At 39.7% G+C, this 17,279-nt stretch overlaps 1 protein-coding gene across 1 annotated transcript; it reads left to right on the forward strand.

Moving 5' to 3' along the window:
- Window positions 1–952: 952 nt before the first annotated feature.
- On the forward strand, window positions 953–12,836 carry LOC311289823 (uncharacterized protein; the record flags this gene model as incomplete). The annotated part of the gene is made up of 10 exons (XM_084408071.1): window positions 953–1,019; window positions 9,955–10,207; window positions 10,320–10,645; window positions 10,745–10,829; window positions 10,915–11,049; window positions 11,160–11,317; window positions 11,425–11,536; window positions 11,769–12,012; window positions 12,209–12,359; window positions 12,561–12,836. The coding sequence occupies exons 5-10, from the start codon at window positions 10,944–10,946 to the stop codon at window positions 12,834–12,836; spliced, it is 1,047 nt and encodes a 348-aa protein (XP_084264197.1). The 5' UTR covers window positions 953–1,019; window positions 9,955–10,207; window positions 10,320–10,645; window positions 10,745–10,829; window positions 10,915–10,943.
- Window positions 12,837–17,279: the final 4,443 nt, after the last annotated feature.

The raw sequence follows: 17,279 nt of genomic DNA on the forward strand, positions 1-17,279 counted from the left end.
CAGACAAGAAAGCATCATTAGATATATCTCTGAGAAAAAATATGTCTACATTAATGCGAGACACTACAGGTGAATAGGGTAAAATTTTGAAATAATAGATATCACCATGAAACTTCCTCAGTTGATTACTTACACAAGTATATAAAAACAATGTATTACAAGTTTTTGAAATTTGTATGTTTAATTGTGCAAAGTAGGCATTATCTCATTAAATATGCACAATTTTGCATATATTTTCTAACATAAACATAAATCTGAACATATGATAAAGCCACGTGCAAAATTATTTTTTCATTTTGTTTACACACAAGATGAAAAAAGAATTTCAGATGGATTTCAGGATAGGGCCTATATGCTTTCATTACTTAGGAAATCAAAAAATATACTGAAAAAAATTCAATTTTAGCCATATTTTTTTTATTAAAATGTCACATAAATCAGGCATGATTTACAAATCCCTTTGAAAATATCTTCAGAATACCAGAGCTGCCAACTCTCACGCTTTTGCCGTGTGACACACGGTTTTGCCTGTTTTCACACGCACTCACGCCACACATCACATTTCTCACGCGCAAAAAAAATAAAAAAAATAAACTTCCCGACCATAGATGGCGCTGATGAGCGTCACTGAACCCTATGCGCTGCACCCCGAACTTAGTAACAGAAGAAGAGATACAAGAAAGACGGCGGGGAAAACCGCAACGACTGGTGATGAGAATCTGAGCTCAGCTGAGAGGTATGTCACAATGAAATGTCAACCTTGAGTAACTTACGCTCTTAAACTTTACATCTTGAAATAAATAATTTGCTTGTGTGTTTCGTTTGTTAACATGAGTGAATCAGCTGTCATAGCAGGAGAGCACCTTGTTAACCTAGTATAGGCTGCTGCATGTTCAAAACATCAGTTCCTAGCATTGTTTAATATTCACATGGCATTTATCTTTTTATTAACAGGCCAAAAGGACTCACTTTGGATGAAGATTATTTTCTGTAGGACTTAATAGCACTTTTTCGAACAGGTAAGAGATGTATTCCAAAGAATTTAACAAATATGGAAAATTTGTGCAACAGAAGTTAGGCTCGTTTTTTAACCGAGAGTAAAGTTATTAAACCAACATGACCATGAATTCTTTAAGGTTTCAAAGATGTCCCGTAAGAGACCTCTGCCAGGACAAAAGCGAAACCTTTTATTTTATTTAAAGAATCATCCAAGTGAAAAAAGACAGACAAACACACTGACAGAACAGGCAGAACAACTGATAGAAACGACAGGACAGACAGAGGAGCAACGAACAGGACAAAGGGAGCATCAGGCAGAAATGATAGAAGAACATGCAGAAGAGCAACAGACAGGACAAATGGAACGAGCAACATGTCAGATGGAAGAAGACACAGAGGGACAGATAGAAGACACAGAGGGACAGATAGAAGACACAGAGGGACAGATAGAAGACACAGAGGGACAGATAGAAGACACAGAGGGACAGATAGAAGAGACCCCCCAATCCAACAGCAGGGCCAGAAGAGTCGTGCTCTGGCTGGAGCAGCAACATATAGATCCATTTTCAAACAGGAGTGGACCTCTTCATGGCCATTTATTACCAGAGGGAGCCGCAACACGCACTACTGGTGTGCAGTCTGCCGTATTGAAAATTCATGTTGCCACCAGGGTGTTGCAGATGTAGTGCGCCACATTAAAACCAAAGGCCACCAAGAAAAGCAAAAGGCTCTACAGTCCACAGCCACAATATTTCAATATGCAATGCCTGTTTCCTCTGTTTAGGCGGTGGGCCGGACCTCGAAATTACGAATTTAATACTTACCTCTCAGCTGTCTACGTTTTTTTTTGCTAAGGTCATGTAATAAAATCATATAAGTACTACAGAAATTGTTTCCAACTTTGTTGTATGCACATTTGACGCAAAATGTCCTTACAAACTCTTACTTTTTTAAACCGGCAAATAAGCAGGCGTACTAATCATAACGTTAGAAAACCTCCCGTTTCCTTGACAACCAATGTAAATAATGAACAGATTCTACAGCGGAGGCAGTTATCTTTAGTAATGTAATTCAGTAATACTAAGGTAAAAAAATGAGGTGTTTTATCCATTTAGCCTCAAATGTAAAAAGCCCTGTAACCCCTTTTCCCAGACAAGTTGGGCAAAATTTGTTCAATGTACACACTTATGGGTGAACCTGCAAACCACAGAGAGTACAGTAGCTGAAAAAGCCGTATTGGCATTTAACTTAAACTCAGAAGATGTCCAAGATGTGCCGGCTAATGTTGGATTTCACAGAGAATGCTACATGCTCTTCACCAACAAAGAACACATTGAAAGAGCACGTAAGAAGAGAGTAAAGGCAGCTAACAACAGTGAAGGTTTGTATCAAATGTATAATTTTTTATATAAAATAAATTCAACAATGTCCAGACAGTAGTGTGAAAGTAGTTGTCCAGCTGGAATCCGATGAAATTTGAGCAAGCGCCGCGGTGGCTGCTCTCTGTAATTTATACCCCTGGCCTCACCAGACACGCCTCCTATTCCCACAACGTCACACAGCCAATCAGTATTAAGGTTTCTACCCCAATTTGGTTTATAGCCTGGAGTGGACTCTGGGCTATGTAACCGTTGCGTACGCACAAAACAGGCCATGAAAGAGGCGTACGCCACATCCGACGCATAAATTGTCATTTATAAAAACAAACTTGACGGGAAAAATTTGCGCACCTGCACGCAAACTCTGACCCATGCATACGAACGTTTTGGAGATGGAGCAGTTTGGCGATTGGCGTCACCGATGATGAGCTGAAGTTAAATGCCTTTATGGACACTTTTAGACCTAAAATCTAAAGAAAATTATACATATGAAGAGTTCAGATGCAAAAGCCTCTAAGTGCCATCTGAAATTTTCTTCTAGAATGATCATTTTTATCAAGCTCGTATTATTTAAGTTCAATAATTTCACTTAAATGACAATTAATAGGTAATTTTCATTGCCATTTAAGTGAAATTACTGAACTTAAATATACGAGCTTGATAAAAATGATCATTCTAGAAGAAAGTTTCAGATGGCACTTAGAGGCTTTTGCATCTGAGCTCTTCAGAAAGATAATAAGTCAAGTCAAGTTTATTTATATAGCGCTTTTCACAACATAGGTTGTATCAAAGCAGCTTCACAGTAATAAATTAAAACAATACATCAATGTTTATACAAATATAATTTCACTCACCAAACCTATCACTTGAAGCAAATATCCATCCCTTCTTAAATGTCCGCGCCAGCGAGCGCGTTGGGCCATATAGTGAAACTGACGCATAGCTTATCTAACGGCAGATGAAGTAAAACCGTAAATCTTTATTATGAGTCCTAATCATAAATACAGTGCATGTTCACAATAACAGTTTAAATAAATAAAAGAATGATTTAAACTATATGTTTTACTTCTGATATAAACATTTAGATTAAATATGCCATTCTAATTAATGGTGTTAAACACTTTAACTACATGAAATCATTACTGAGAAGTTACAACATTTTTATATTCAATAAATATAAATATTTGTTGTGGATGCAATTCCCCTATAGAAAGTTAAGAGGATGGATTTTTGGGAGATGAGCCTTCCTCAACTGTGGGAGGAAGTGCAGAGGTTTTGAGACTTTCTTGGCCAGGTTCTGTTGGTGGTGTCGATAGATCAAGATGGGTCATCTGTGATGTAGATACTTAGCAACTCCGTGATCTTGACCTGCTCCATCATGGTGCTGTTGATGTGATGATTGTCAACGATCACCTCTGTAGTCATTTGGGTGTGGAGAGATATGATGTTGTCCTGTCCGTGTCTGTGTGTTAGATAAACAACTGAATTATATTCAGATAAATAAACACAGAAAGCGCACATTACTAGATAATTTTAAATCACATTTTTCATCTTGACATTTGTATTAAGATGCTAACCATCTTAAACAAGCTTGACAAGACTACTGCAGTTCTGACCACAAATATTTTGTTAATTTTGTTAAATAGCTCAAAAACAGCCATCTTTAACTAAAATATTTTTCCACCATATTCCATCTTATACCTGTTCTGTTATGTAGGTGAAGCCCAACCACCGACAGATGTAGCTGAACCACTGCCGTTCAATGATGAGAGTGTCTCCAAGGTCCGGATTCTGCGCTCTGTATTGGATGATGGCCCCGAACAAAGGAGAGCATCTCATCTACTCCCAGCTAGATGCCTAATATGCAGGAAGAATCAGTATGTTATTGACAGTCATAGAAAAAGGAAAAAAGAAAAGCTATCAAAATGTGAGACGCTGACAGCAGGTAACTTGCTTTTTGCGGCAGAGGACAAGATGGATGAGAGGGTTCTCATCCATATCCGTGGGAGAGACCTTGTTGCCTCAGAGGCCATGTATCATCCAAGCTGTTACAAGCGCTACACATCTTATCTTTATAAAAAACACACTCAAGGTTCTGAAGAAAACCCATATCAGGCAGGCTACGACCATTTCTGCAAGTCAGTGGTGGAAGAGAGGTTATTGAAGAAGCGCGAAGTTCTCAGACTGTCCCGGCTAAATGAGCTTTTCAAGGCAATAGTTAAGGAAAGAGAGGGCACTGACATTTCAGCATACACAGTCTGTCGTTTAAAGGCTAGGCTTCAAAAGTCACATCCTTGCCTAAAGTTTTTGAAGTCATCAAAAAATTATTTAGTATTTGTTGAAGACTTGTGTGCTGAGGAGGTTATCCCTGATGTAGCAACACAGCAGTCATCATCATCAGACCAAAGTGATGACGACAATGAGGATGACACTGAGCCAAGCCGGGTTATGAAGGGGCAGACTTATGAGAGACTTCTGTATCATGCAGCCATGTCTCTCAAGGAGATCATACAGGAAAAATGCAAATGTACAGCTAAACTGCCATGGCCACCAACAGCCCAAGACCTCAACATTGATACTGCCTTGAGAATGATACCACCCGAGTTGTACAATTTTATTGCTTGGATAACAGGTACAACTTCAGAGTTTCAATCCGGTGTTCAGCATGTTAGTGTTGGTGTGGATGAGAAGCAGAAGATTGGGTCAATGTGCCAGGACATCATGAATCTAGTCATGAGAGGAAGGTGGCTCATGCCAAAGCATACTGCGCTAGCCATGGCGGTTAGGCATATGACTGGCTCAGCACAGGTAATTGGGATTTTGAATGGTCTTGGGCACTGTAGCTCACACTCCCAAGTGCTTGAACATGACACTGCTCTCGCAGAGCTACAGCTTGAAAGAGGTGATACATACATCCCACCAAGCATTGTACCTGAAATCTCTGCAACCCTTGTTTGGGACAACAATGACTTTGGTGAGGAAACGCTGTCAGGAAAAGGCACAACGCATAACACCAACGGCATCATAATTCAGAAGCCCACCTCCAGTGATGTACCTACCTCAGAATTTGTATCGCTGCAGAAAAGCAGGAAAAGGTCCCTTAAAACTCCTCCTATCCAAATTGACATCTTTACAAGAGGAAAAAGGGCCGGTCCAGAATGTTTTAGGTCTAGAATTGAAGTTGAATGTGAGATCTACATTCCTGTGCAGGCAACAGCAAGGACAATGGACAGTGCTTACTTCTTCATGAAGACTCAAGAAGTCCAAAGAAGTGTTCTTCCTGGATGGACTGGCTACAATACACTGCTGCAGAGAGGTGCAATTCCAACACAATCAAACATCGGTTACCTGCCTGTCATTGATGCCAGTCCAACCGACTTAAACACAGTGCACACTATCCTTACACGTTCCATAGCTATAGCAGACAAACTAAAGCTGAGCAAAATTGTGTTAGTAATGGATCAGGCCATATACTCGAAAGCCCAAGAGATTCGTTGGACAAACAAAACATTTCAGGAACGTCTCGTCCTTCGAATGGGGGAATTTCACACAGCCATGGCGTACCTGGCCTGTATTGGGAAGCGATTTGGAGATGCAGGATTTCAGGATGTCATAATAGAAGCTGAAGTTGTTGCTGCAGGATCTGTGGAGGGAGTCATATCTGGACATCAATACAATCGAAGCATGCGTGTACACAAGTTAATGTGTGAAGCCCTACAGAGACTTCGCTGGCAGGCATACCTGGACATTCTTCCAGAAGATGGACGTGAAGCTGCTGTCAAGACTGCTGTTGGTCTGCAGACAGCTTTCCCTGGTGAAGAATTTGATGATCTGGTAATGTCTGAGAACTTTCAGAAAGTAATGAAAGGGTATGAAGATTTCATTAAAGACAACACCACCAACAAGACATTCCAATTTTGGTGCACATACATTGCAATGGTAGAAGATCTTCTCCTCTTCATCAGAGGAACACGAGAGGCAAACTGGAGTCTCCACCTATCAAGTGTGCGTTCCATTATGCCATGGTTCTTCTGTTATGACAGGATCAACTATGCCCGATACCTGTCAACGTACTGGATGGAAATGGTCAGTTTAGGGTACACTCATCCAAACATAAACCACCAGCTCCAATCAGGGGATTTTGTCGCCCAAAGACAGCAAACATATGGCTTTGCTTACACAGCATGTGATCAAGTCATCGAACAAACAGCAAATCGTGACTCCAAAACTAAAGGTGGACTGACTGGGTTTTCACTTAACAAAGGTGCGGTTCATAGATGGACACTCACACATCATGAACGTGCAGCTATCAGTATGGAGTGCAAAGACATGGCCGGGCACAGCCCCACAACAAAACAACGAGCTGAACTTGATGACACGCGCAGAGAACGTGATGAGAGGGATGTAAAAAACATCATATCCACCATTCAGAACATGATAAATCCATTTGATCCTTCCATTGATCGAGAGGTCCTTTACCATATAACATCTGGACATGTTGCATCAGAGTCGATTTTTAATGATTTGAATGAAGCAAAAGAGAGAGGAGAGAAAGCCTTCTTAGAATTATGTGAAAAGAGGCTTCAAAGTAATGAGGTATGCATTTATCAGCCCATAAAAAAAATGAAGCTCAAGACCTTCAAAGACACTGCAACTACAACAGTAACAAAAGCAAAAGGTAGAGAGATATCCCTAAAAGCAGACTGTGATCTTTTTGCCAGATTAATTGTAGTTGGGACCTCAAGAAAAATTGACATGAGTGAGATGCTTGTACATAGTTTAGGGCCCTTACCTGCTGCACTAGCTCATTTTGATGGCTCTCTGATGAAAACGGACAAAGCAAAGCTGTTGCATTTCCTGGAAGCTGTTGTAAACCCACCAGCAACAGTGGACAACGTTCCTGAGGGCTCCACGTGGGTGTGGGATGCTATGGCACTTGTACAAGCGATGAAACCCCAACCAACTTTCGGGATGTTTGCTGACGGTGCTCTCAGGCTGATTGTCAGTGTGGCCAAAGCTAGCAAGTCCAAAGTAATCCATTTTGTACCAGACACCTACAAAGTCATAAGCATCAAGAATGCAGAACGAGACCGACGTGCAGTTAAGGGTTGTCAAATTACCAAAATATATTCTGAAGACCAAAGGACACCAAAGCAATGGGCAAAGTTCTTGACATGTGGGGAAAATAAGGAAAATCTCCTACAATTTTTCTTTGATAGATGGTGTACATCTGGAGGGCACATGATTGAGGACCTGACTGTGATCGTTGCACATGGAGGAGAGTGCCATGCTCTAAAAAAAAACCCAGATACAACTGATTTGGAAGCCTTGCCAATGCCAGCGCTGTTCACGACCCAGGAAGAAGCGGACACCAGACTACTGCTACACTGTGCTCATGCTGCTGATTATAGCAGGCATATTATTATCAGAAGTCCTGACACTGATGTGTTTGTACTGGCCCTCGCTTTCTACAAAGACATCGGAGCTCACCTGTATTTCCAGACAGGGAAAGGAGGAAATTCTCGCACAGTCGAAGTCCAGAAGATCCATGACCGGCTGGGAGCGATAGTCTGCGATGCGCTGATTGGTCTTCACTGTTTCACTGGTTGTGACACTGTCAGCTCCCTGTATGGCATAGGAAAGGTGAAGGCAGTGAAGGCACTCCTATCCAATCAAGAGCACTGCAACACATTCCAGAGAATAGGCAGAACTTTCACTGTGACCCCAGACCTATATGAAGCAGTGGAGGCCTTCACATGCGAGCTATATGATGTAAAAGATGTCAAAAGTGTCAACCAGGCAAGGTGGCACATGTTTAAGTCTGGGAAATGTCTCGAAAGGAGCCTTCCTCCAAATCAAGACTCCCTTCAGCAGCACATTCAGCGTGCCAACTACCAGGCTGCAATACACAGGTACATGACCAATAAACAGAAAAAGAGAAAATGGCTTACAGCTAATATGTCACTCTAAAGATAACAAAATTAGAAACATAAAACTGATACAGTAAGTTAATAGGCCAAAGTAATGTTTTCATATTTTTCATTCTACAGGAGAAGTCTGCAAAAACAACCTGACATACCCCCGCCGGTACAGCATGGATGGAGGATGGAGGGAGAATACCTGGTAGTGCACTGGATGACACTGCCCCCAGCACCACAGAGTGTGTTAGAGCTGGTGCACTGCCAATGCAAAACCCTTAAATGTGTGGGAGGGAACTGCACTTGCAAAAAGCATAAGCTACCATGCACAGAATTGTGTCAATGTATAAACTGTGACAATCAACCATAATTAGCTTAAATAACTCCATGACTACCACAATAAAGTTGATTTGAAATCATTTATTTGTTTTGGTTATTTTAAAACTTATTTTAAATAGTTTTCTTATTTTTTTTCATAACTATTAAGTTTCTATGAGCTCATATTAACTGAATTATATTAAAACATTTATTGGAGTGGCTGAAATCCACTCCTGCTGTTTTAAATGGGGAAATTTAAACATCAAAATAAACGTTTGCTCCTCTTTTCGAGCTGTAATTAATTTGTTTTGGTTTGCACTCTTTTTAGCTGATAATTAGTCTAGCTTACTTGTAGCCTAGGTAGCTTGCTGTAACCAACCTGGACATACCCTCCCGTTTCCCCCCTGATTCTCCCTTAGTCAGACTTATTTCCTGCTGTCTTCCCGTTTAAATATTTTCCCGTAATTATCCCGTATTTGAATACTCTTTGCTTAGGTCATTGTATATGTACCGAATGATTATTTTGGATTAGCCTAAGCAGCATACCGTTAGACCTAGCTTTACTGCTCCACTACCAACATTCTTTCGTGGCTAACATTACTGTTCTCATCAACGACAACGCATATATTCACGGCGAACTATAGCTTGCAATCTTAAATACAACTTATATGAAAAGCATTAAGATATAGGGGTGTATAATCATTGTAAAACAAATCTTACCTTGACGTTGTCTTGCCGAGACACACCGGTCTCTCCAGGTTGGGTTGTAGACTCATGGATTTGGCTTCAGACTGACGCGACCCCGGTTCAACGAATAACGTGATTGGCCAAATCAATTCAACAAGGTAACAACACAAGCGTTGATTGGATCTCACTCCGGCCAACGTTTGTGATCAGCTAGCGAAATTAAATCTATTTTTATACTTTAATGTGCAACAATTGGCGTTGGAAACAATCGGTAATCTTTTTGTGAATTATTCATACAGCCAAATAAAAAAAATGAGCCAGACAGCTGCTGGGTAACTGTCAAATCAAAAACTAAACGAGATAGACGGACTTGGCCCACTGCCTAGTTGGGGGGATGTCTGCACAAGAGGTTAAGGTATGATATGTGTAAAGGTTCAGAAAAGAGTTTTGAGTTATAGTTGATCACGGTAATGTCATGGTTGATAGTTTTGACTAATTTAAGGTTGTGTATTTCAGTGTAGTATAGTCCAATTTTCTTAATTTGAGATCTTAGTTGCTGAATGAGTTTTTTTTACCTGTGCCCTATTATCGCAGGTATCTATTTGAAATAAACTATGGTCTTTTGGGAGGATTAATAATTTAATTTATTACAGACAAGAAGGGCTGAGGTCAAATTGACAGCTGGGTTGGTAGTTCACAACATCCCCCTAGCCTTTGCAGACCACCTGGGGCCTCTCCTAAAAGAATGTTTTGGAGACTCGAAGACAGCGCAGGAGTACAGGTGTGCCAGGACTAAGTCATCCTGCATTATCAATGAAGCACTCGCACCATATTTCACACAGGAGCTTGTGAAGGAGATGAAAAAATCCCCGTATACCCTTGTTACTGATGGGTCGAATGACACTGGTATTTCCAAAACTTGAGATTTTTCTCCTTTGCAAAGCACATACTTTTTTTTGCATTCTTAAACATCTATCAACATAAACATCTGTATGATTCTAACTTGTCATTATTATAGGAGTGGAAAAGATGAACCCGCTTACTGTCCGGGTCTTTATGGGCAGCAAAGTTGTTCACCAGTTTTTAAGTATGTGCACAACAAGTGGGACAAGAAGTGGGACAGCAAGTGAGATCTTCACCAAAATTAACGTCACCTTAGAGGAACATGGCATCCCTTGGGATAATTGCATTGGTCTCTCAGTCGACAATGCAGCTGTGAATATTGGACCACATAATTCCATTGCCTCTAGGGTCCTCCAGAAGCATCCCAACACCTATATTCATGGCTGTCCTTGTCATGTGGCACATAACACCGCCAAAGCTGCAGGAGTGGGATTTTTTAAAGTGAGTTAAGGCTTGATTTATCTTTACATGTAACTTTTTATCTGTATCCTAATTACATGCATTGACTGAATGTGTTATAATTTGATTAATGCATTGCAGGTGTCCGGTTTTGATTTGGAGGATTTGGTAGTGGACATCGGTTACTGGTTCAAGGGTAGTACAAATCGGTAAGGATACCTGACAGGTATGTATCTTTGATACTATTAAGTGCAATATTGAAATGTTGTGCTGTAGAAAATATATGATATGGAATTAAATGTCTGAAACAGAGTTTTGTGAGCTCCATGAAGCAGAGTACATGGAGGTCCTCCTGCATATCTCGGTTCGTTGGCTTAGCCTTGAACGTTGTGTGACCAGGATCCTGAGGCTGTATGAACCTCTGGCCAGCTACTACAAATCTGCTAGTATGGTCATCAATTTTCAATTTCATTATGCAGCAACTACATGGATTGTTAGTCACAAATTTGTATTAATGACAACCTCTTGTTTGGTGTTATTTATTTATTGATTCAAGATGAAAATCAGGCCAGGTTCAAGAGGCTTGCGAAGACATTCACTGACCCCATGACAGAAGTGTACCTGCTGTTCTTCCAAGCCACCGTACCAACTTTCACTTCTTTCAACTTGCTTCTTCAGAGAGAGCAGTCGTCGATATTTTTGTTACATGATGAGGTGGGATTGGATTTTGCTGTTTTTTTCCATTATGTGTTTCTTGCTGATATCTGTAGGGATCCTCTAAAACAAGTTTGACCTACTATTTTTGTAAATGTCTGTTACAGATGGTGAAATTCGTACGCAAGCTATGTTCCAAGTTTATGGTTCCAGCAGCTCTGCAGGGTCATGAGGAGCCTTGTGAAATTGCCTTTAAAGAGAAGGCAAACCATTTACCAGGTTAGTGTTTGACTATTGATATGATCAAACACTGTGATATGTTAAATGTGATATTTAGCCTTGTACCTAGCCTTTTTGCCACTTCATGAGTAGAAACCTAGAAAGGTTTGTGGTAGTCCTTCCATTAACCGTGAGCTTCTGGTTGGATTTCTTGCCCTATGTGTCTAGCTGATATTGCCACATCAGCATGTTAAACCATTTATGTTAACCTGAAATGCTGTATCTGTGACAGGAAGAAAGTTGAACATTGGGTTCACAACCAGGGCTAAACTTGACAGATTACTCGATGAGGGTGACATCACACCACAGCAGGTGGGTTCATTCCATGAAGCTGTGTTGTGTTTCCTGACAAGTGCTGTGGATTATGCACTTAAGAAGCTGCCACTGAAAGAGCCACTGATCAAACATGCCAAATTCATAGATGTACGGCAGAGGGCTGCAAGTGACATCGAAGATGTCCTGTACTTTGTTGAAAGGTTAGTTTTTTTTTCTCTAATTATTATCTATCATCTTAGCTAAAATACCCTGTGTTTTATAAAGAGGTATGTTCACTCCAAAACTGCATATGAGCTATTCTTATGTGGCTTCTCCTCAAAGATCTTCATGAATTGCTGCTGGTTGATGACAATATACCTAAAACTTAACAACTTGTAACTCTACTTTCATAAACAGGTTTCCCCATCTCCTCCCATACCATGGACCAGAGGAGCATGACCTTCTGGGTGAGGAGTTTCTAAATTATCAGATCATGCCAATAATATCCCTGCAAGACGAAACTGAAATGGAAAGCTTCTGGGCTGAAATGGCAACTCGGAAACATAAGGTAATTTTTTTTTTTTTTTGGCAGGTGTGTCTTGGTTACATCTGTTGCTTAAACTTTGTTGTATGCATATGTGTCATGCATGTTGCAAATAATGCATGTTTTTATCTTTGTTAATGGATCAACCTACAGTATACTTGGAGTATTAATTAATCAAACATCAAGCTATGTTTTTCCATTGTGTTCTTGGTGCATTTTCCATAGGTGACTGGAGCCAAAGAATTTGAGAGGCTTGCTGCTGTGGCCAAGCTGGTCCTGGTGTTGCCCCATGCAAACGCAGATGCTGAGAGGGTGTTTTCAGTTGTGGGACTGAACAAAACCAAAAGAAGAAACAGCCTAGCATTGGATGGCACCTTGTCATCAATAATGACCATAAAGATGGCCAATCTGGAGCCCTGCTTCAAATGGGAGCCCCCCTCAGATATCATCAAGGCCTCCAAGAAGGCCACAGGCCAGTATAACCATGCCCACAGATCATAGGCAGGACTTTACCCAGCTTCTGATCTGTATTTGATACTGATTATGCCTTATTTTAAGTTATTTGTGTAATGTATTCATCTGTTTTATTACTTGAAAAAGTTGTACTGTTTAATAACTTTATTTGTTGCACTTTGATTCTGATGGACCATGTGCTGTGAGGATTTGAATGAAGAATAATGACCGTCCCTAACTAATCTTGTCATTTTTGTCTGAACATAAATCATTAAGTGCTCTTAAGAATACAATTATTCACAACATAGGCTAGGTTTCAGTTATACCATTCGTTCAAAATATGCTGTGCGGCCGTAACATGGGTGCAGCAGGCGTAGTGATATGACGCAGCGCCTGAAAATAGGTCTAATAGGTTAGACAAACTTAGTCCCGGTCACGTTGGAAGAAGTTACCGAGCTGGGGACTATTTTCAGGCGCTGCGTCATATCACTACGCCTGCTGCACCCATGGTACAGCCGCACAGTTCCTTGATTATTACGCCGGAATGAGAGTAGTTCCTAGTCATATAGGCTTAGAAAATCGCAACTTTTCATTTTCCGTCGATCTTAGTACACGGTTTAACTACAGAAGAGTCAAGTTTTAAATAGGAAAAATATTGAAACTCTTTGGTCATTTTGAAAGAAATGCTACTGGACTCATCAGAATCAATGATCTGTGCTAAGCTATGCTAAAAGTGGTACCGTCAGACCCGGAGTTCGGCTGAATGGATTCTAAAACGGTAAAACTCATCTGTTTAACTCTGGGGGAGTTGTAAAATGAGCTTATTTCCGAAAAAAGTGGAGTATCCCTTTAAAAACTAAATATTTAGGCCTTGCCTTGCCTTGCCTAAACTCAGAATATTTAAAGCGATACCTTTCCAAATTATAAAACGACGTCAATTGGCGGGTGTTGTAACAGCCCGTGTGTGGACCACGGATGCTGCTGTCATTGACTTACATAGTAAGAATTTTCGGCGATTCCGTGAAACTGCCACAGATTTTGAGTTAAGGGGCCGTGTTCATTTCACGGAATTCTGTGAGACCAGGTTGCACCTAAAAGCTGCCACAAAGAACTGGGAAAAGTAATGATTATTAATATGTCAAATATATCAAGGAGACATTTCAATTGTTTATTAATAAACAAGTGTTTTCTGTGTCAAAGATGAAGTTGACGATGCTGACTTGCGATCTTCGCAGCAGTGAACGTGCCAGAGAGAAATGCACATTTCATACGGATTACGGCAAGACGCTCCGACATTAAATTTCTCTATACTGTAGGCTAATAGGCCTATGTGTTGTAGCCCAGTCATTACAAACGATTTAGTTTCATATTCATGTTATAAATATATTTTTTTAAATTTTATGTTGATTAGGCCTATATGAAGAGTGAAAAGCATGAATAAGATAAGATGATCCCAAAAATATCGGGAGACATGGAGTGGGCAGACATGATTTTTTTTTTGATCAAGGTCTCTTTTATTTTCAAAAATAACAAACAAAAGATATACAATACTCACATGAAATAGTCAAGTCTAGTTCCTGTGAATACAAACAAACCAAACATCTCCCCAATGCCCCCCCACCCACATGTACTGGACCCCAACAAATTTCCATACATCCAGACATACTCAGATATGAGTCTGCAGATTCATACATATAGAATTCAAATATCTAAATAAAATAAAATAAAAAGACACCTATATACATATACACATGCATTGCACACACAATTGGGTTACATAGACATGTTGGTAGCTGCCGTGCCTTCTACAAAGGAAATAAAAGGCTGCCAAATTGTATAGAATTTACTAGTGGACCCTCTTACAGTGTATCTAATTTTTTCTAAGTGAACAAAGCTCATAACCTCCCTGATCCATTGGCCATATGTTGGGGGGAGAGCATCTTTCCATTTAAACAGAATAAGCCTCCTAGCCAACAAAGAGCAGAAGGCCATCATGTTTAGGTGGCGCCCAGAAAAGGTGGCATCTACCGGAGCCACACCAAACAATGAAATCAAAGGAGATGGATGTATTGTTCTTCCACATATTTCAGAGAATGCCTCAAAGATGGACTGCCAAAAATTATGCAGCTTAGGGCACAACCAAAACATGTGTAACAGTGTGGCAGGAGCCTGTCTGCACCGATCACACGTAGGATCAATACTCGTATTAATTCTAGACAATCTATTCTTGGTCCAGTGAAGACGGTGCACTATTTTAAATTGAACCACCGCATGTCTGAGGCATAAAGAGGAAGAATAGATACGCTGTATAATTTTTTGCCAGGTTTCTTCTGAAACTGTTTCATTTAGGTCTGTTTCCCATTTAATTCTAAGGCAATCGAGACTATTCAAGTTATGCGTATTGAGCAATGTATAAATTCTGCCTATTACTTGTTTTATGTTAACTTTACATTTTAAAATTGTTTCAAGCAGAGATTCAGAAGGGCTCAAAGGGAAACAGTCAGAGTTAGAAGCCACAAAACCTCTAAGCTGCAGATACCTGAAGAAATGCGATTTATGGAGACCATACTTCTGTTGCAATTGTATAAAACTGGCAAATCTATTCCTAATGTAGAGGTCAGATAATGTACCTATCCCATTTCTTGCCCAAACACTAAAAGCTTCATCCATCATTGATGGTACAAACATATGATTCTTTATCAATGGTGCATCAAGTGAGAGATCAGTGAGATTAAAGGTCCTTCTAAACTGGTTCCATGTTTTAACTGAATGGATAACAACTGGATTAGTGGTGAAGGCTGAGATAGGCTGTTTGAAAGGTAATTTGGAACATAATAAAGCTGCTGAGGAGGTAGCTCCAATGGATGTCCTCTCTAACACCATCCAATCAGTACTATTGTCATCCGTGAAATCATTTCTCAACCAATACAGCAGTGCTCTTATATTAGCAGCCCAATGGTAATACATAAAATTTGGAAGTGCCATACCACCCATTGCACGGGTGTAGTGGGTTTTCTTCTGCGTTGTGTTTGATTTTAAATAAAGAGATCCCACACAATGATGTAATTTTGTTTTGCTTTACTCTCAGCTTCACTTTGGCTGTGTCAAAAGAAATAACAGACACGATCACAATTAATCACAGGTAATTGGCAATTTCAGGTCTAGCCGTGCCTCTCGCCACGAGATCCAGCGAAAGAGAGAGCACTTAACAATTATAGAAATATAATAGAAAATAATAGAATAATAGAAAAACTCAATAATAATGAAAGAAAGAGAAATAAGAAGTATAGAAAAATAACAATAGTAAATGATCCATCTACATACCTGTGTCAAAAGAAATAACAGACACGATCACAATTAATCACAGGTAATTGGCAATTTCAGGTCTAGCCGTGCCTGTCAATCAACACACGATATCTCAATGTAAATTCATATACAGAAAATACATTTGACCATTGCATGGATCCTTCAAAATAAACAAATACAACTTTATACAATTACAAATGTATAACGCACATTAAATTCAACTGTAAATGTCTTAACGAAAAAATATATCGTTCTAAACTCATATCCTGCATATCAAGCATACCGCACGTGTAACAGCGGCCATTAATCAGATTCGTACTTCGATCAAACATACTCTTATAACATTTATAACCCAGATTGTTGATCTCTCAGTACAGAAGAGGCAACAAATAAACTCATTATATACAGAAAATCCCAATACAACACTCAATAAAGCACATTTACACACTTGTCTGAGGAGCAGATAAAAACGTACCTCTCGCCACGAGATCCAGCGAAAGAGAGAGCGCGCACGCAAATTGCATCAGCATTACCCTAACGCATGACGTCGCTTACGTAATAGTGCTTCCTTGATTTAATGCAGAAATATTTATCAATAATGAAACCAAAAACAATACAAACAAAATAAGAAATAAACATGTATGAAGAATTGAAAACAACGCAAATTATTAAGTTTATGATCACATGACCATTGACAACTGTGCAACTTCCAAAATAAATGTCTTCAAAATAAGAGTCCCCAAACATAATACTGCTTTTGATTAAATTATGTCAATAATCTAGTGTAACAACATACACTCGTCACATTCACCCCCACTGTTTTACTCTAGATTATTGGACAGGTCATCCACTTGATATATCGGTGATGTCATTACACATAACCCACCTTAGGTTATACAGCTCTAAAGCCATCTTGTTTAAAATTCAGGTAAATCAAGGGTAGCTAATCCCCAATCTACCATTCGAAAAACCATGCCATATACATAGTTTAAAATATGACATACACCAATAAATCACTTACGCTGATTGTTTGTTTTAAACAACTTAATCTATGACAGATCATGAAAGATCATGCCACCTCTGACAGATCGACCGATGTACACTCAATCAAAAACACTGGAAAAAAACAAAACAAAAAAATAAAATAAATAAAAATAAAAATCAAACTTCCAGAACAGGATAAAC

The sequence above is a fragment of the Rutilus rutilus genome, assembly GCF_951802725.1.
Source record: "Rutilus rutilus genome assembly, chromosome: 4".
In the NCBI taxonomy this organism is placed as follows: domain Eukaryota; kingdom Metazoa; phylum Chordata; class Actinopteri; order Cypriniformes; family Leuciscidae; genus Rutilus; species Rutilus rutilus.